Source organism: Aegilops tauschii, chromosome 2 (assembly GCF_002575655.3).
Source record: "Aegilops tauschii subsp. strangulata cultivar AL8/78 chromosome 2, Aet v6.0, whole genome shotgun sequence".
Lineage (NCBI taxonomy): Eukaryota > Viridiplantae > Streptophyta > Magnoliopsida > Poales > Poaceae > Aegilops > Aegilops tauschii.
This window is the reverse complement of record NC_053036.3, coordinates 587247381-587268379: the sequence shown is the minus strand read 5'-3', so window position 1 is coordinate 587268379 and position 20999 is coordinate 587247381. Positions and strand designations below refer to the sequence as shown.

Here is a 20999-nt window from a genome sequence, read left to right as displayed (position 1 = left end):
GCTATCCATTTTCCATGATTAAAGTCCCTAGTGACCGCCTCCTGTTTAGTCCATATATGCTACAACCACTATCTCAAGGTACTGGCCTCTTGCAATAGTATATATCATGTATCATGTATGCAGTAACACACTGTAAACACCTCACTATTAGATCACTGGATTCATCCTAACATAACTTTAGCAACTGTTCTACTCTTCTTCGCCCACCACGCTTCTGCACATGATAACAGGAAAAGTTAATGAATGACAAGTTAAAAACAATTATAACCTACAATGCATACAAAAACTTACTTCTTATTAGTTTGCATTTCTTGCTGCGTTTAGTGTGCCCTAGCAATTTGCATGTGCCGCACCTGATTCTGATCTCGTCGTACGAAAGTGGCCTACCATTTTTCGACATAGGGCGGTTCTCATCTACCTTAGTTGCACCTTTCGTTGATACTTTAATAGGATCATGAACTTCAACTATGTTGCCTTCACCATCGTCTACATATTCAATTGCACAAGTACTAAGATCAGCCGTTTTCTTACTCAAATTTTCCTTTAGCTGATCATACTCATGGCTCTTAGCTATCACGGTCTTCAAACTCTTCTGTAACTGATCCCACAAAGTTGAGTGTTTGCATGCTGCATGCATAGCTTCTGAAGCCAACACACTGACCTGGCTATATTTCATTCTTTCAGCTGCTCCAGTCCATCCAAATCCCAACAGATCGCTTGTGCGCCTGGCGGGCAGTCCCAACCTTGCGTCTTTCGTGAACCGCACAAGAACTAAACACTTTGGTATTTCAGATATATTCAAGTACTTCAGTACATGGAATATGTGCTTGCAAGGTAGACCCTTTCGAATCATTCTTCTGCAGCCGCACCTTATAGTTTCTGCGGAATTTACTGGAGTGTACTCCACCCAAAAACGGCTCTTCCGGTTATTCTTTCAGGCCACGATGTACTGCTGTGATCCGTCTCCGAGCTTTATTTCTACAATCTCCATGCCACCAATTTTCCTAAGATCAGCTTGCAACATATAGAAGTTTGTTGGAGTGAAGACGTGAGAAGCAGCTATCTCAAGTTCCCTCGAGCTAGTAACTGGCACCGGTAAACTCTGTGAGGCCATGCAATCATCTCGTGCCTCATTCTCACGGATACGTACAACGGCGTTCTCATAGTGCAAAATCATATCCACCAGGGTCATTTCACCGTCTAGGTGGAGGTGAAGGCATGAGTTTAGACTTTCACTCCTCTGGTTGCTTTTCATGCCAAGCCAAAAACCCTCTGTCAGATAAGCCGCGGCCCACAGTCTCCTCTTCTTATACATCCGTCTCAACCATGTTACTGTTTTTTTCGACCGCCATCTTTTGGAAAACGCGTGCCATCTCTCCTCAAACGTGGCCGTGGACGTGCTGTAGTACAGAAGAGTTCGAAACTCCTTCAAGGACTTGTGACTGGGGTGAATCTTCATATTTTTTTCTATATGCCACGTACATATACGGTGCCACACGTCTGGCAAGACTTGGTGAATTGCCTTGATCATCGCAGCGTCGGCGTCCGTGATAACACTCTTTGGCATCTTTTGACACATGGATCTCAAAAAAGTCTCCAGCAGCCAGACATATGTCTCTTCGGTCTCGTCCGAAACTATGGCACAAGCAAAAACAGTGGTCTTCCGGTGATTGTTAAGACCAACAAAGGGTATGAATGGCATACCATACCGGTTCATCTTGTACGTGCTGTCAAATACAAGCACGTCGCCGAAGTCCTCATAGTCATGACGAGACTGGGAGTCACACCAGAACATCCTATTCATATGTCCTTCCTTGTCTAGCTTGTACTCAAAAAAGAAGCTAGGATCCCTCTGTTTCCTACTGACCATGATGCCTATGACTGTGGCAGCATCACCTTTTGAAAGCAGCTTCCTCTTCTCCCTGGCGCAAAGGTTGTATATTTCACGCCTGGTAAAACCAACACCGCCATACCATACATGTTTGCTGATGAAGGAATCCATCATGTCGTGAATTCTAATCCCTGCAGCTCCCATGGACAGTATCTCAGCTCTCTGGTACTCTTTGATTTTTCTGTGGGACCAAAGAAAAGGTACCTCGTCCGGTCCTGCCAAGATATGGCTATGCTTGTCCTCAAAACTATCAACATACCAAACCCCACGCTTTTGGTCAAGCTTCACGGTCAGGTGCGCTTCGCAGTGGCAGCGTGTCTCGGGTCTAAGCCTACGGCTGTGTCCTTCCTCGGTTAGCAACCTGCTGTCACGTTTTCCTTGTCTGGAACAAACAAACCGCCTATAACGCATATGACGTGACTCGGTTTTGCTATACCTGACCCTATTCTTTCTAATGCTGAAACCATTATCTCTAGCATAGATGTTGTAGAAATCATACGCAGCCTCGTGAGACGTAAAAGTCATTTGTATTATCTGCATGAACATATCCCTCTTATCATCTATACTAGCAGTATCTTGGACATTCTTTTTCCCCTCAACTTCTGTCACCTACACAATCATAACATAGCCATGAAAACAGTTTTCTATGGTATAACATTACTTCCATACAACATTGATTACATACATACCTCACTCATGATGACCGACGATTGTGACTCCCCAGAATCAGGTGCAGCTAATGATTCGACATCAAGGCCTGTCTCCGCGTCGGATTCACCGTAATAGTCGTACGCATTATGACATTCGGAAATGAGCTGAAAAATATAACACAAATACATAAGTACTTATCATATAATATTCCAGGATTAATTCAATTTGCATGCATGCCAACAAAAAATTCCACTTCCATACCTGACTAATGTAATCTTCATTCGAGATCTCCGAGTTGTTTTCCTCACCATCATCATGCTCATTGTTTTCCTGACCATCATCATGTTCATCCATCTATAAATTTTCAAAATATAATATTGTCGGATGCCACCAAAAAATTACAACATGATAATGCCACTCACATTAAGATCTTCCAATACGTTCCCATTCTCTGACCTATCTCCACGATCTGAATTTTCATCATCTGACCAATCTTCTATCCAGTCTTTCATCAGTTCTCCAAACTCCATGTCATACATCATATCAGTTAACTCATCGTCCGCCATTTCCTATAACAATTAATATGTATCATCACATGTGCAAACATTATCAATGCTGACATATACAACACCTAGCGCACGATCACGGATGTTAAATAAACTACACCAATCGGAGAGCGCCCCAACCGAGGGCGTTCAGATCGTGCACACAACCGACGCCAACGACCTCTGATCGCCCATGGATCCTCCCCCCTCTCCACACCAAGCGGCGTTAAGGTACGTCCCACGAATCCAGTACGTGATCACTTTGGATCACGAGAAGCAGCGCTACCCGTGATAACATGCGCCGCCGGATTCCTAGCCCACGGCACCAGTCGTGATTATTTTGGATCGCCGGATACCTAGGTAAGCCGCCGCATCAAATAACGGAGCCGTCGTGCACACAACCGACGGCAACCGACGCTAGGTTAACCCTAGAAAGAAGAAACCCACTTTAGCCCGCGTGATCACTGTGTATATCACGACGAGCAGCACTACCAGAACAAGATCTGTGATGGCCTGGACTGCCAGAAAGCTAGGTTGCCCGCCCGCTAGGTTAACCACTACGACGAAAACAGCGGCAGTTCGTTTGATGCTGCCGCGAGCGAGACAAACGTGGGGAAACGGGATGCGGTACCTGCGAGCGCTGGAGGTTGACGACGGTGCCGCGCGCGCTCTCGGACGAGATCGCCGGTGATAAGATCGCTGCCGCCGATATTCCTACAGAAACTCACCAGAATGATGGAGGAGCTGCGTGAATGATGGAGCTGCGTGATTGATTGAGCTGCGTGATTGATGGATCGGCCGTTGGCAGGTCCTACCTGGTCGTGGGGTCGTGTCATCCTTTTTTTCGGGATGTCACCGTATACATACGTATGGGTCATACGGGTTATACGGGGCTTGGATATGGGCTACGGGGCTTGGATATGGGCAGCGGCGGGCCGGAGAAAAAATAGATGGCGGGGGTCAAGAATACCCCTAGGAAATTGAGTTAGGGGGGTGCACCGGAGCAAGGCTCGAGGCCGACACATGGACGAGGAGGCTGGACCATGGGAGACGCTTACCGGAGTACCAGCGCCTCACCGTCCCAACCAGCCCAAGGAACGTGGCCGCAGCGCACCCTGAGGCCAGTGGTGGCGCATTTTATTGGTTCCGAAGATGGCCATTTTGAACCAATAAAATCCACCTTTTGTGGAAAAGGAGGAACAACAATTCAATACGGCCATCTTCATAGTCACAAAACTCTCAAGGTCCCTGTGTGTCAAGCCTTATGGAGAAATTGCTAGGCCTGATTCCCTCATGGCCTCATCTACTACACAACACAAGATTCGACCATTCAAAACTCCAGAGTCTTATTCAGAATAGTTATCAAGAATTTAGTGAACTTTGTTAATGTGATATATTTCACTTCCCTCAAATTTATCGCCAGTCAACCCCAAGTGTTCGTCTGTTGAGTGTGAGGTTTGAGTATCAGCTTCATGAACGCATAAATCGTCTATACGCAGTCAACACGGCCAACATTTTTGTACTGGCATGAGGGAATCTACTATATCTCAATAGGAGCTCCCCACTACCTGATTTCTCTGCGCTCTCATGCATCCACGTCATCATAATTTTTTCCAACCGTTTGATTGATCACAGGTGGCTCAGATCTGTAGCGTAAGTGTTGATGCCCCCGTGCCCCGCGACCCTCCTGTTGGCTCCTCTGTCGTCTCCTCGCCTCCCTAGAACACGCACCTCCTTTCCTTTTCAACTTCCCCAATTGATGGGCCATTCTCTTCTCCTTCCATCCCTCCCTGCCAATCCCCCGATCTCCCCATCATAAATACAGATGAAACGGATGGTGGCATGCGAGCATCCGGCTTCATCACCTGTCAAGGAATTTTACTGCCCATCTCCTTCCGGAGACGGGACGAATTGGAGCCCACGCCGCCACCATGAGGCGGCTGCATCTTCTTCCTTCCCAGCGCCGGCGTCACGCTGGAGCAACACCCCACCGAGCACCATGGATGGCATCTCCACAACCGCCCCTATGATGAGGCACTGGCCGTGGACGTGGAGTTGCAGGCGCTCCTACACGCCGCCGCCGATGAGCTATCCCACCTAAAATTTGCAGGGACAGAGCGTCCAAGAAAGTGCTATCCGTCAGCATCTGGCCGTGAGGCGAAGCGGGAGACGACCCGTCGCCGTTCGCAAGAAAAAATCCATGGTACCTGCTCCTTCTTCCTACTTAATTAGATGTTCAGTAAGAAATTAGTTCATTGACTGCGAGCTAGGCTATATGTTATCTGTAGATAACCCTGTTTCGTTTTGTAATTGAGAAAAAAGATGGTGACGCTCCGGACATTCAACCATCGGCAAGAGCCTTTATACACCTATAAGGCTGAAGAGTATACCACTCCAGCTGGTATCTTTGCAATGGGTTCCTATTCTACTAAATCAAGGATCATAACGTCATGTATCAGACGTAAAAAACTTTCTACAAGGAGATGGTGTGCAGTTATTTTGTTCAAGTGAATTTATATTATGCTAGAGTATGTATGTGTAATTTTTTTAATTTTTTTTTTTGCAGTTTATGGACGCTGATGGGAAAGTTTACCTGGACATTGGGAGGACTCCGGGGGAGCAGCCTAATTAAAAAAGAGTCAGTACTACTTTTGATTCTACATTGTGCTGAAGGTATAACTAGCTGGCTGTAAGGACGGTTAAGGTAATCAACGATCTGATGATTTTGAGTGAAGTAGATATCTGAATCCCATTTGCTTGAAATCTCTTAATTTGCATGTTACTCTATCTGAACCCTGCATGCCTTATTAGCTATCACATGATGCACTCTCTCCTCCCCGTTGCACTGGCGAGTGAGCAGGTCGCCATCCCTTACACACGATCCAGCCGTCGCCCGCATCGTAGGCATTCTCATTGTCACACACTTCTTTTTTGCTGGTTGGATATATAGATTTGTTTGGATGATTTAAACTTTGATTATTCTTTGACTATTTGTTTTGATTTGAGTAGTAATACCGACATGTTGTCTACTCAAATTAAGTCACCCACTCTCATGTTGTTTGTGCAGATCTTTGTTTTGTCATGTCGACAAGGTAGTTAATGAAAATTCAAACAGGCTGCAAGTGAGGTGGACCAGTGAAATCTTTATAATGTAATCAAAGAATAATCCCATCTCCATAATGTTGTTTCTACATATGTTATGTTTTAGTCATAATTTTAAATCTGTGATTTAAAGGATATTGTTTCATGTAATAAGAAGCTAAAACATATTGTACAAGCTAATGCGCGCTCGCGCGTCCCAGCACTCGGTTTCCGACAGTCCCATTAGGAAACTGGGGATGAGGATTAGGCGGCATGATTAGTTAAGATAAAAGGAAAATTCGGGCAGGCACCCCTGAAAATCAAGAGGGGCGTGTGATTAGATCTGATAGAAGGAAAATTCGGGCGGGCCCCCCTGAAAATGGGGGGGGGGGGGGGGAGTGATTAGTTGTTCACGTGAAGGCCTCTTGACTTGGCTTATCGATCCCAGGTGGTGGGTCTTCCTTCCTACGATGATGTTGCCATAAGAAGGGATTCGCTCGCTAGACCGCTCGGCCGCGAAAGAGTCTTTTCCTATACAAGCATGATTTCTGTAATCATACATGTTAATATACGTAAATGTTAGAGATGTGCTTCTTTCTCATTATCAAGTTGTTTTATACACAGGAAGTTAGTACAACAAACCAGAAAAGCAAAGACGTGGTAGGCAACATCCAAAGGAGCAAAGTAACAAATGTTCAAGTAATTTGTTGGTGAGAGTGTTATTTGGGTGTGTTTCTCACGTAACAAGCTCTCTTAATTATCCTATAAGTTTCTATTGTTTCATGGTTGATTTCCTTGCCTTGAATACCTAGCAGTATAAATATTTTGGCATACTTAGATATAGTATATTGGTGCTTGCAGTTGAACTCGGCAACAATGACACATTATCAATGCCATTTCTTTTCACATTAAGGGGCTCTATATAGTCATTTTCGCTGCCATCCACAACCAAGAGCTATCCATTTTATATAGTCATGTGTTTTTTAATTTTAGCAAATTTATAAGCATAAATTACCGCAGCAACGCGTGTATATGATGTAGCATGTCATGCAGAAGCATTGTTGACAAGTTTAACAGTTAGATTTAGTACTAACATTGACTTCACTTGGAAAAAACAACAAAACTGTATTGTTAACTGGCACATGTGTGTTGCATTAAGACCTGCATTAAAGATAAAAAAGAGTACACTGGATTAAGTTTATTTAATTGTTGTTAGCGAATTCACCATGCAAAAGATTGTTGATCAATAATAATAATAAGAGGTGTACATCTGAGTGCTGCGCCCCAGTGCATCTGGTACCAGAAATTAAATAACAGAATTGCTTGAAAAAGAGAGATAAAACATAGTGCATGATTAGAAAACGTGTAAATTTAAGCAGGTAATAATCTGGACTTTGTTGAGCCTTTTTATTTCATCTCCTCAAGCACTGACTTCGATTTTTTTTCCTTTCTGAAACCGCCATCAAGGCTGGCATCTGATTGCGCAGCTACAGTGAGATACTCAGGGATTATACCATGAATAGTGGACTCAACATCCGAACTGAGTGAGATTATTTCCTATCTGGCATCTTAGTTCGCTGCATAATCTAACTCGAGCCTGGTGATGTTGACGGCGAGCCCCCCAGGAAGAGGGTTCCTGCGAAGGTGATGTGGTATGCTCCTATAATACCACGGTTGAAACGTCTCTTCAGAAACGAAGAGCATTCCAAGTTGATGCGATGGCACAGTGAGGACCGTAAGAAAGACGGGAAGTTGAGAGCACCCGCTGACGGGTCGCAGTGGAGAAAAATCGAGAGAAAGTACTGGGCTGAGTTTGCAGCTGACCCAAGGAACGTATGGTTTGGTTTAAGCGCGGATGGCATTAATCCTTTCGGGGAGCAGAGCAGCAATCACAGCACCTGGCCCGTGACTCTATGTATGTATAACCTTCCTCCTTGGATGTGCATGAAGCGGAAGTTCATTATGATGCCAGTTCTCATCCAAGGCCCTAAGCAACCCGACAACGACATTGATGTGTACCTAAGGCCATTAGTTGAAGAACTTTTACAGCTGTGGAATGGAAACGGTGTACGTACGTGGGATGAGCACAAACAGGAGGAATTTAATCTGCACGCGTTGCTGTTTGTAACCATCAACGATTGGCCCGCTCTCAGTAACCTTTCAAGACAGACAAACAAGGGATACCACGCATGCACGCACTGTTTAGATGCCACTGAAAGTATATACCTGGACAAATGCAGAAAGAATGTGTACCTGGGCCATTGTCGATTTCTTCCGGCCAACCATCAATGTCGAAAGAAAGGCAAGAATTTCAAAGGCGAGGCATATCACCGGAAGAAGCCCACCATGCGTACCGGTGATCACGTACTTGCTATGGTCAATGATTTACACGTAATCTTTGAAAAGGGCCCCGGCGGACTAGCTGTTCCGAATGACGCTGAGGGACACGCACCCATGTGGAAGAAGAAATCTATATTTTGGGACCTACCCTACTGGAAAAGCCTAGAGGTCCGCTCTTCAATCGACGTGATGCACGTGACGAAGAACCTTTGCGTGAACCTGCTAGGCTTCTTGGGCGTGTATGGGAAGACAAAAGATACACCTGAGGCACGGGAGGACCTGCAACGTTTGCACGAAAAAGACGGCATGCCTCCGAAGCAGTATGAAGGTCCTGTCAGCTACGCTCTTACGAAAGAAGAGAAAGAAATCTTCTTTGAATGCCTGCTCAGTATGAAGGTCCCGACTGGCTTCTCGTTGAATATAAAGGGAATAATAAATATGCCAGAGAAAAATTTCTAGAACCTAAAGTCTCATGACTGCCACGTGATTATGACGCAACTACTTCCGGTTGCATTGAGGGGGCTTCTACCGGAAAACGTCCGATTAGCCATTGTGAAGCTATGTGCATTTCTCAATGCAATCTCTCAGGAGGTGATCGATCCAGAAATCATACCAAGACTAAGGAGTGATGTGGCGCAATGTCTGTCAGTTTCGAGCTGGTGTTCCCACCATCCTTCTTCAATATCATGACGCACGTCCTAGTTCATCTAGTCGATGAGATTGCCATTCTGGGGCCCGTATTTCTACACAATATGTTCTCCTTTGAGAGGTTCCTGGGAGTCCTAAAGAAATATGTCCGTAACCGCGCTAGGCCAGAAGGAAGCATCTCCATGGGCCATCAAACAGAGGATGTCATTGGGTTTTGTGTTGACTTCATTTCTGGCCTTAAGAAGATAGGTCTCCCTAAATCACGGTATGAGGGGAGACTGACTGGAAAAGACACGCTAGGAGCGGACTCAATAATATGCAGGGACGGGCATTCTTGGTCTCAAGCACACTACACAGTTCTACAGAACTCTACCTTGGTGACCCCGTATGTCGATGAACACAAGAATAGTCTGCACTCCAAACACCCGGAGCAGTGCGACGACTGGATTACATGTGAACACATCAGGACTTTCAGCAGTTGGTTGGAAACACGTCTCAGAGGTGACAACACTGTTTGTGATGAGCTGTACTCGTTGTCCAGGGGACCATCTTTGACTATATTGACTTACAAAGGATACGAGATAAATGAGAATACATTTTACACGATCGCCCAAGTCAAAAGAGCACCAACCAAAACAGCGGTGTCCGCTTTGATGCAGCAACCGAGAGGGGAAAGAACACATATTATGGTTACATAGTGTACATATGGGAACTTGACTACGGACATGATTTTAAGGTCCCTTTGTTTAAGTGCAAATGGGTCAATCTGTCAGGAGGCGGGGTACAGGTAGACCCACAGTACGGAATGACAACAGTGGATCTGAAAAATCTTGGGTACACTGATGAACCGTTTGTCCTAGCCAATGATGTGGCACAGGTTATCTATGTGAAGGACATGTCTACCAAACCGAGAAAAAGAAAAGATAAGGAAGCGAATACATCATACGATGAGCCAAAGCGCCACATAGTTATTTCAGGAAAAAGAGACATCGTGGGAGTGGAGGGCAAGACAGACATGTCTGAAGATTATGAAAAGTTTCATGAAATTTCTCCCTTCAAAGTCAAGGCTGACCCAAGCATCCTGATAAACGATGAAGATTATTCACGGTTACGGCGCAATAAGCAAATGACACAAGCGAAGAAAAAGTAAAGACTTTCTCCCGCAACTATTATGATGATACCATGCCAACTTTGTAACAGACGAGTATGATACCATTGTCCGTTTTGTACACGAAGTGCATCCAGTTTTTGCCGTAACCCTCTCAACTTTCTTGCACATGCTATGTGGATGAAATGATGATACCATGCCAAATTTCAACCTTTTCAGAGTTCATTTGAAATTCTTTTCAATTTCAGGGTCTTATAGTTCAAAATAATCAATAAATGCATGAAAAATAACAAATGAAGTCAGAAAGGGTTGAAAATTGATGATGTGGCTTTGAATGGTGCATTTTGAACACACAAAAAGTCATAAGTTCAAATAAGTTTTAAAAATGAAATACCTTTGTAACAGACGAGTTTCCGTATGAAATTCTGATACTTCAAAAGAGATTGTCCGTTTTGTACACGAAGTGCATCCAGTTTTTGCCGTAACCCTCTCAACTTTCTTGCACGTGCTATGTGGATGAAATGATGATACCATGCCAACTTTCACCCTTTTCAGAGTTCATTTGAAATGCTTTTTCAATTTTAGGGTCTTATAGCTCAAAATAACCAGTAAATGCATGAAAAATGGTACATGAAAAATAACAAATAAAATAAATAAGTAATTAGAAACAAAACAATATAAACTTTAATAAAATATATAAGTAGAAACAAAATAAAATAAACTTCAATAACATAAATAAAATTTATGAAACTAAAATTATCAAAGTATTTTCTGTTCAAAACATTATAAGCAACCTCTAGTATTATTGAAACTAAAATTATATAAAATTGATGCAACTAAAATTATCGAAGTATTTTCTGTTCAAAATCATTGAAAGCAAAAAGAATTTTCATAAAGTAAAAAGAATTATCATAAAGTAAAATAAATAAGTAATTAGAAACAAAATAAAATAAAATAAATAAGTTTTTTGTTGTAAGTAGAAACAAAACAAAATAAATAAAGCAAAAAAGAAAACACAAAAACAGGCAAAAAAATAAAAAATATGCCACCTACTGGGCCACCACGGCCTGAATACGACTAGAAACCCATCGATGGGCCAGGATTCAAGCCCGCAGAAGGCCCAGTAGGCCCATCAGGCATAGCAGTGACAATTAGGCTCGTAAGCCTGCAATGGAGAGGAGCTCGAGAGGGGAGCGGCAGTGGGGCTTATAAACCACTGCGCGCCCCTCTCAACTAGCGAGGTGGGACTAAACTTTCGACGCGGGCGCAGCAGCACAAGGCCTTTGGTCCCGGTTGGTGGCACCAACCGATACTAAAGGGGTGCATTGGTACCGGTTCGTGGCACTAACCGGTACCAATGCCCCCCTTTAGTACATTTGGGTACATTTTAGGTTAGTTTTATCTATATATGTTCTCTGATTTAGTACATTTTAGGTTAGTTTCATTTTTAGAAAAGTTTTATATATTTAGGAAAAGAAGGAAGAGAAGGAAGAAGGAAGAAGAAGAAAAAGTTTTATATATGCAAAAGTTACATTTTTAGAAAAGTATTATATATCTAGCTAGGAAGATAATGAAGAAGAAGAAAAAGAAGGAGAGGAAAAAGGAAAATAAGAAGAAGAAAAAAGAAGAAAAAGAAGAGGAGAAGAAGAAAGTAATAGAGGAGAAGAAGAGAAAATAGAATATTAGGAATAGAGGAGAAGAAGAGAAAATAGAATAATGTCTTCAATCTTCTTCTCCTCTATTCCTTTCTTCTACTCCTCTTTTTTTCTTCTTTTTTTCTTCAATCTTCTCCTCTATTTATATCTTCTTCTCCTCTTTTTATTTCTTCTTTGTCTTCTTATTTTTTATCGGATATGTCGTTCTCGATATACCCCGTGTCCCGATAACTTCAACACGAGGGGGGGGTTCGACCTACCCCCTCCCTGATAACATTATTTTCCCATGTATGTATGTCGTCGTTGTCGATATAACCCCCTCCCGGATAACTTTGACCGTGATAACTTATACCACGGGAGCACCCCCCGGCCCTCTCGCTCGACCAAAACTCTCGAGGACACCCAAACCCTAGAAAAAACGATGTCGGTCTCCTACCCCCTCCCGCCGCGCCCCTACCTTTGAAGCGTTGTCGAGGCCACCCCAAACCCGGAATAAGCTAGGTCTACGTTTGCACTAATATATCCACCTGCTGTCATGTTTGTGTAATAATTGCCATGTTGTAATATTTGCAGAAACAATGGAGCACGGACGAGACGAGGAAGCAGAAGAGGTGTTGGGGGACATAATCTTAGCTGGAGGTGATGTCTGGAAGAACAGGATGAAGAAGCAGGCTACGGTGATCAAAGAGTGGAGGAGGAAAGACAAGATTATGATGGCTCCGGTGACCCAATGCTGGTGCAAGAAGGAGCCCGTGGTGACGGCTCCGGTGACCGAACAGAGTCCGGCCAGGTAAATATATTAGTTAAGCATGTGCTGACTAGCTAATTGATGTATTCATTGTTTTGGTATGTACACATATTAATTAACTCTCGTCTTTCTTCTTTTTTCTAGCCCTCCGGATCAAGCACAACTTCGGTAAAGAGACGAGGCCCGAAGAGAAAGTTGCGCTCGAATGAAAGGTTTGATATCACAGCAATCGCGCGCGACGGCCAACCGATTAAACCCATCCGGACAAAGGAAGCATTTGCTACTTAGTGCGGGGTTCTTGTTAGGGACAAGATCCCGATCAGCATCCACCAATGGTATAAGCCTAAGAAGGAAGACCCTGAGGTGTCTTATGTCAATGATATGCAGAAAGATGATCTTTGGACTGAGCTGAAGGCAAATTTCACCCTACCGCCAGAGGAGGATCCGAAGAAGCCAGTTAAAGAGCAATTAATCAAGTCTCATGCTCTTAAGAAGATGGCAGACCTATTCAGGAGGTGGAACATTGAGCTGAAAACGTTTGTCGACAAAGAAGAGACACTAGAATTCATCGGCAAATATGAGAAGATCAGAGATCACTGGCCCGCATTTGTGGCCCACAAGACATCGGAAAAGACTAAGAAGTTGTCAGCGACAAATAAGAAAAAGGTTGCGAAGAAGAAGCTTCACCATCGCACGGGGTCAGGTGGCTACCTCAAAGCCCGGCCTAAGTGGGCCAAGGCTGAAAATGATCTGCTTGATAAAGGGATCGAACCAGAGACAATGAACTCGCCAGACCGTTGCCGGACTTGGTTCTTCGGGGCTGGCGAAACCTTGGACCCTGTATCAGGGAAGTGCGTTTGGACGGACGAGCAAATGAGAATACCAGTCAAGAGGCTTCAGCACTATATCGATGCAGCGTAGCAAGGGACGTTTGTTCCAGACAGAGAGAACGACGAGCTCACAATGGCCCTCGGGAATCCTGAGCACCCTGGACGGACACGGGGCACGCCAGGATCCGTTCCGTGGAAGGCTGGTTTTTCGGACGCAGGCGGTTACAAATGCCAGGAGAGGAGGAAAAAAGTGGAGCAGACCCAAATTCAGAAGCTGCACGAAAGGGTTCAAGCGCTAGAGGAACGAGACGTAGCTTGCAGCAAGCGACCTACCGAAACTACCCCCGAAGCTACCCCGCCGTCTCAGCGGAGAAGCAGTGTGGCTTCCACCAAGCTGCTTCAGCCGGAGCATGTCTTGACGGCTACTGCTAGCTACTCCGTGGATGCTATCATGGAGTCTCAACATTGCCACCTTATGACGCAATGGCAGAACTTCAAAGTCAAGGCGGCTGTCGGCTCTGTTCGACCTCCTGAACCCAGCGCAACTTTTCACTATCGTCCGATTCCAGAAGGATATGCTAGGGTGACGGTGGACGAAATAACGGGGGGATTTGAGGACCTCCAGTTTGACCACCCTACCGGTGAAGGGGAGACTCGGCTGGGTTCTGCTCTGAAGACTCCATGCCTATGGCGGAAGGAGCTCATCAACCTTCCGAACTGGACGCCTCCGCCTCCTCCTCCTCCTCCGGCGAGTAAGGGCACTCCGCCTCCTCCTCCGGCGAGTGATCAGGGCACTCAGCCTCCTTCTCCGGTGCATGGCGGCACTCCGCCTCCTCCTCCGGCGAGTGATTAGGGCACTCAGCCTCCTTCTCCGGCGGGTGGCGGCACTCCACCTCCTTCTCCGCCTGCGCCGGCGCGCCCGAGCAGCCAACCTCCTCCTTCTCCGCCTCGTCAGCAAGGGCGGAACAGACCCGCCGCCGCTCCGGCTGCTCCGGCGCGTCGTAGTCCTTCTCCTCCGCCTCGTAAGCAAGGAAAGAAGACAGCCGCAGCCGCTCCGTCTGCTCTGCCGGCGTCTAGCAGTACAGCCAGAGGCGGGAGGTAATACAGATTCGGTCCTTCTCTGAAGACTCCAGAGAAGTTACCATACGAGAGGATCGAGGAGGAAACCACGAAGATCGTGCGAGCCGAAGTGACGAACTTCTTTGAAGGGGTGAAAGCAAAGAAATATCCACCTCCGAAGGAGAAGGTAGATCCGGTGAAAGCGAAGCGCACTCTGGCTGCCCTGACAAAACCACCAAAGTCTCCGCCGAAAGGCAACTATAAGCACATTATTGCAAAGACATTTGTCGAAGCGGAGCGGTCGGGAAGTACTGTCAGTGATCAAAGGTTAAAAGAACGACGAGCTGGGAAAAAAATTGCCCAGCTCGGCGAACAAGCGAACCAATCGTGCCCCCTGCTCAAGGTGTCTAGCGACGATGTCGCTAATGATCCGAGGATGGTGCCCGGTTATAGCAATCTTGGAGATTACCTATCCGACGATGTACATTATGATTTCTTGGAGGTGGACGAACACAAATACCATTACGGGAAGCCTCTCGTCAAAGATGAAAGATCTCTAACAACGATGATGCGAAGATTACATGATTGGTACATGAAAACCTACAGAGAGTCTGGGGGGAGGAATACTTTGACGCTGAGAGTTAAAGATGAGCATGACCTCGTTGGAATTGAACTGTTGAATGTTCCATTTGAGGAGTTCTTCCAGTTTTTCAATCAAAAGGCCCTCGATAAATCAACGATCACTTGCTACTGTCTGTAAGTACTACTACTTCTGTCATTAAGTCTCACTATATAGGTCAGCTCTTTCATTGCATGTATTTATAATTATCCTCACTATATTATGCAGATTGAAGATCGCCGAATTGAAGAAAAGACAAATCGGTGATATTGGATTCATTAACACAAATCTCATAGATGCAACTGAGGTTAAATATCATGCCGAAAATACCGAGGCCAACTTGCTACGATCGTTGGTAATAAATGAAAACAAAGATATAATACTCTTTCCTTACAACTTCAAGTGAGTGTTACTGTTTTGTGCATATTCGGTTTCCCTTATTAGTCCAGGTTATAGTAATGTAATTGATGACTTATGCATGCGTGCGCAGTTTCCACTATATTCTCCTAGAGATTAAGCTTGAGCAGGGACTAGTAACCATCTTAGACTCGAGACGAAAAGATCCCAGGACTATGCGGACATGACTCAAATGCTCGAGAAGTAAGTTAAATCGATCATTATCCACCATATCAGCAACTTTGTTCATTTCCTGATATCAAGTAATTGTTTTCTTTGTCTGGCAGGGTTTGGAGAAAATTCACCAAAAAAGCTCCGGGACTACCGAAGAAGCTGCAATTTAGACACCCGAAAGTAAGTACTATAGTAGCATGTTCTGCGCATCTCCTAGTGATTCAAGCGCTAGTTTCATCAATACCATTTAACATGCTTGCTTATCAGTTTGATTGACCTCTATTTCTTGTAAAGTGATTGTGGCAGGAACAAGGGAATGATTTCTGTGGATATTACGTTTGCGAGTCCATCCGCTACACGACCTGTGAGCGGGGCTACTCTGACGAACAATATGAAGTGCGTAAGCAATAATATTCACAATTTTATTTTATTACCATCATTTGTGTTGAGTTTCATTTATTCATATATATATATGTATTGACCCCTTCTTCAAATTAGATCTTTCAGATGCGGGATGAACTCCTACCACCAGATCGTATGCGAGCAATTCAAGAGGAATTGACGGCATTCTTCCTTGACCACGTGATCGCTGAAAACGGAGAATACTATGTGGACCATGTGTTCATATATAATTAGGAGATTATATTGTAAGAGATAATTATTGTATATATGTAGCCGGTAGTGTCGGATAGATATACAAGAACTTGTTGTTCGACCAATCTCTCGGAGAAGGAGAGGTGGTCGATATCACTTCTCTCTGTATGCATATATATATATATATGTTCATGACGATCTTCTGTTTCCTTCATTTGCTTACTAGTTAGCGTGTCTAGTCCTCTCTATACGTATATAGTACGTAGCGTCGACCAAGCACGGAGATAAGAGAGGACACTTCTCTCTATTAATTAGCTAGCTAACACAATATATGAAACACCTAATATAACCCCCAACTCCCCCTTTAAAAAAAAACAAAAACCCCAGCCCCTGAAATGCTGACGCGTGGATGCCTATTGGTCCCGGTTAGTGCCACCAACCGGGACCAAAGGCCCTCCTGCCTGGGCTCGCCGCACCGGCCACGTGGAGGCCCATCTGTCCCGATTCGTGTAAGAACCGGGACTAAAGGGCTAGGGCATTAGTAAAAACCCTTTAGTCCCAGTTCAACAACCGGGACAAAAGGCCCTTACCAACCGGGACAGATGACCCTTTTTCTACTAGTGGAGACAACCCAATCACCAACACTTTGTCCGCGAAGCTCATCACCACCAACAACTCTCAAATGGTATTGTCTGACTCCGGGGGCCACAATATTTGGATGACACCAAGCAATAACACTGCTGGAGCGCCAGGAGCTTACGCAGAGCTAAGCAACTCTGGGAACTTTGTTCTCCGGTTGCCAAGTGACACTGACATATGGCAGAGTTTTGATCACCCAACCGACACAATCCTTGCAGGCATGAGGTTTTTGGTGAGCCACAAGGCACAGGTCGTCACACGGCTTGTTGCTTGGAAGGGGCCGGATGATCCATCTTCTGGGGACTTCTCATACAGCGGCGATCCTAGCGCCCCAGACCTTCAGCTTGTCATTTGGAACAAAACTAGGCCATACTGCCGTGCTGTTTGGAACGGTGTGTCAGTGTCCGGTGGCGCATATCTAACCAACACCAGCTCCATCCTTTACCAGATGATTGTAAACTCTGGAGACGAGTTCTACTTCACGTACGCAATCTCCGACAACTCGGTGTACACACGCATCACGCTTGACTACACTGGTAAATACAAATCTCTAGCATGGAAGAATCACTCGTCATCATGGGCACTCAGCGGTGGATGGCCCACTGCCGCATGCGAGCTCTATGCCTCGTGTGGCCCATTCAGTTACTGTGACTTGACTCAAACGGTCCCGGCTTGCCATTGTCTTGAGGGGTTTGAGACTGTCGATGATGCAAACTTTTCTAATGGATGCCGGAGAAAGCAAGCGTTGAAATGCGGCAATCAAAGTCGTTTCATGGCCTTGCCTGGGATGAATGTTCCTGACAAGTTCTTGCATCTACACAACAGAAGCTTAGATGAGTGCGAGTCTGAGTGCAGGAGCAACTGCTCATGCACAGCTTACACTTATGCTAACTTGAGCAACGGGGCCATTGCCATGGCTGACCCGTCAAGGTGCTTGGTTTGGTCAGGGGAGCTTGTCGACATTGGGAAGGCAACCACAGGCGGTGAGAGCCTGTACTTACGGCTTGCTGATTCTCCTGGTATTGTTCCATGTCCTCCTTTCTTCCCATGTAAATAGCATGAACTCTTCAAATTAACACCAATATTCACAAAGTGAGCCTCTGGACATATGATTTCTCATGAAAATACCCAGATTATAAAATGTTGCATTAGTTATATGACAGTACTGCTTATGACTAATTATTCAAGTGTGTCCATCTAATTTTCCCATCACATCGACATGATATTTTGAATGATGACATGGTAATCTAAATGTGAACATTGTTTCCTACTTTAACATATGTACTAAACCCAACAAGATTACATTACTATAGAAGTAATGTCTGGAGAAAATTTAGGCATATAATTTTGAAGTACCTAATCTAAATTTTTTGAATGGTATCAACAACTAAAATTTTGAAATTCCATATCCAAAACGTCACCTTTTCAGTAACATGAGAAAGTAATATGGAACATCCTTTTTAACAAACTGGCAATTCGTTTCAACATTATTTACAAATGCAATAGATATGCTTTTCAATTACGTCGAGCATTCAGTTTTGAATGCGTTTACATTTCTTTTCAGATTTCATGTCTTAGCTTGTCCATAAGGAAATAGCCAGTTACTGCAAACTGACACTAGCCAAATAATTATTTAGTTTGGAGCGGTAGTTTCTACAGGAGCATGTTTGCAAGATCAAATTTTTAATTTACCACAAGCTGCGGTAGCGCAGTTAGCTAAATTGTGTTAGTCTACGCACTTGGTGTAGTTCCACAGACCCACCATGGCATTTATGCATGTAAATTCCAAATTTTTGGTTTGTTGCATTTATGCAGTTGACAAGGAGATCAGTTTAGTAAAGATTACAATCCTAATTACAGCATGCCTGTTGGTACTAACATGCCTAGGCCTTGTCTGGATGTGCAAATACAGAGGTAGAGTAACAAATGTCCTCTTATTTTACATATGACACAAGTGTAAATGTTAAGAAAAATAATTGATGTCCTAACAAGCAGGCAAATTGCGAAAGAAGGAAAAGCAGAAGAGACTGTCGCATGGATACTTTAGCACATTCAACAATCTCGAAGGCAAACATACAGAATTTCCATTTGTTAGCTATGGAGACATCCTTTAAGCAACAAATTTTTTCGCTGATTCCAACTTACTTGGACGGGGAGGTTTTGGCAACGTTTACAAGGTAATAGATAGTGGTGATTAGAATGTGTTTTGACAGAAGACCAAACAAACATATTTTACACTTCAATCGTTGTCTGACTCCTAAAACACCCTTGACTCTTGAATCATTTTTATCTAACTATAAAATTATTGAGAAATAGGTTAGTGGGGATCACCTATTTAGTAATACTATATAGGATTGGGTTATTGAAAATAAGTAGCATAATAGAATGGAGCATTTTTTCATGCACGGTTGCATGTTGAGGTCGGCTGTTTCCTATGCATGGTTGCATGTTCAGTTGACATGTTGAGAGAAATTGGCTAGTGAAGATAGCCTATTAGTAATATGTAATTACTGAAATATATGTCCATGTTGATGCCACATAGTCCAAAATCAGCGTGGTTTTCAAGGGCATAACAGATTTTTTTCTTCAGATTTGAATAATATCTCGTGGGATCAGAATTAAAAGGGGCTAAAGTATACTTTTTGTTAAATAAAACAGTTGTGGAAATGATAACCTGCAGAGCGTATCCTTATTGGTCTTTGGTGTCATACCATCTACCTACTCGTGCACAAAACCCATGAAAGGGTGACTTTAGAAGTAAAAAAAGGTCGGTTTTCAACTTGCTCAAGTGAAAAGAATGCGCTCATGTAGGGCACACTGGAAGGTGGAAATGAGGTTGCTGTAAAGAGGCTTAGTCAGAGTTCCGGACAAGGTATAGTGGAGTTCAAAAATGAAGTAATTCTAATTGCGAAGCTGCAGCACAAGAACCTAGTCAGACTTCTTGGATCGTGCATTCATGAAGATGAGAAGTTACTGATCTACGAATACTTACCTAACAAAAGCTTGGATGTTTTTCTTTTCGGTATATCCCTTCTTTCTTTTATTGAATGCACATCAAAAAGTTCTTTAAATTAACCAAAGCGATATTCATGTTGACAAGCTTCATCTCATATTAAACATGAAAGATGCTTCGCGGAAACATGTGCTTGATTGGTCAACACGGTTCAAATTAATTAAAGGGATAGCAAGAGGTCTTCTTTATCTCCATCAAGATTCAAGATTAACAATAATTCACAGGGATCTCAAACCAAGCAACATCTTGTTGGACACGGAAATGACTCCCAAAATTTCAGATTTTGGTATGGCAAGAATTTTCGCTACAAACCAAAACCAAGCAAACACTACCCGGGTCGTTGGCACATAGTAAGTAATTGTTAACCAACAAACCCTCGACATTGCTATTTTATGGTTTGTTATAATTCATTTTGCGGATTCCTTGACTTGTTTAATGTTTAAAAAGTGGTTACATGTCACCTGAATATGCGATGGGAGGTGCTTTTTCTGTAAAATCAGACACATATAGCTTCGGTGTTCTTCTCTTAGAGATTGTCAGAGGCTTGAAGATCAATTCACCTCAGCTCGTAACAAACTTTTCTAGCCTTATCACTTATGTAAGTATGATTATAAGATATTTTCAATCTCCACCTCCCCACTTTCCCAGCAGAACAGTTAGTAACTTGATGTTGACCTCATTCTATTGCTCAGGCATGGAGATTGTGGGAAGATGGAAACGCAATTGAACTTGTGGACTCTTCCTTTGTTGCAAGTTGCCGAGTTCATGAAGTTCTGCGTTGTATTCATGTGGGACTCTTGTGTGTTCAGGACCGTGCTAGGGATAGGCCACTTATGTCATCGGTTATGTTCATGTTAGAGAACGAAACCACACCGCTTCTAGCTCCAAAGCAACCTGCATACTTTGCTCTAAGTACTTGTGCAGGCGAAGAAGGAAGGGAGATTACAACAAACTCTACGAATGCAACGAATGCAGTGAGTATCACAACAGTTGATGGCCGTTAGTATA

The 20999-nt window shown here is 43.9% G+C and overlaps 1 protein-coding gene and 1 pseudogene across 1 annotated transcript; one reads left to right on the top strand and one right to left on the bottom strand.

Annotated features, from left to right (window-relative positions):
• Positions 1-2474: 2474 nt before the first annotated feature.
• On the bottom strand, positions 2475-4100 carry LOC120974708 (uncharacterized). Its single transcript, XM_073509638.1, has 3 exons — positions 2965-4100; positions 2804-2872; positions 2475-2706 (listed from the first exon to the last, which is right to left on the bottom strand). The coding sequence occupies exons 1-3, from the start codon at positions 3106-3108 to the stop codon at positions 2569-2571; spliced, it is 351 nt and encodes a 116-aa protein (XP_073365739.1). The 5' UTR covers positions 3109-4100; the 3' UTR covers positions 2475-2568.
• LOC109744988 (G-type lectin S-receptor-like serine/threonine-protein kinase B120) lies at positions 3281-20995 on the top strand (annotated as a pseudogene).
• Positions 20996-20999: the final 4 nt, after the last annotated feature.

Coding starts and splice junctions, on each gene's coding strand:
- LOC120974708 (XM_073509638.1), bottom strand. CDS start 3,108: ATGGCGGACGATGAGTTAACTGATATGATGTATGACATGGAGTTTGGA. Junction 2,873..2,964: donor ACGTATTGGAAGATCTTAAT/GTGAGTGGCATT, acceptor GATGATGGTCAG/GAAAACAATGAGCATGATGA. Junction 2,707..2,803: donor ATGAAGATTACATTAGTCAG/GTATGGAAGTGG, acceptor TATATTTTTCAG/CTCATTTCCGAATGTCATAA.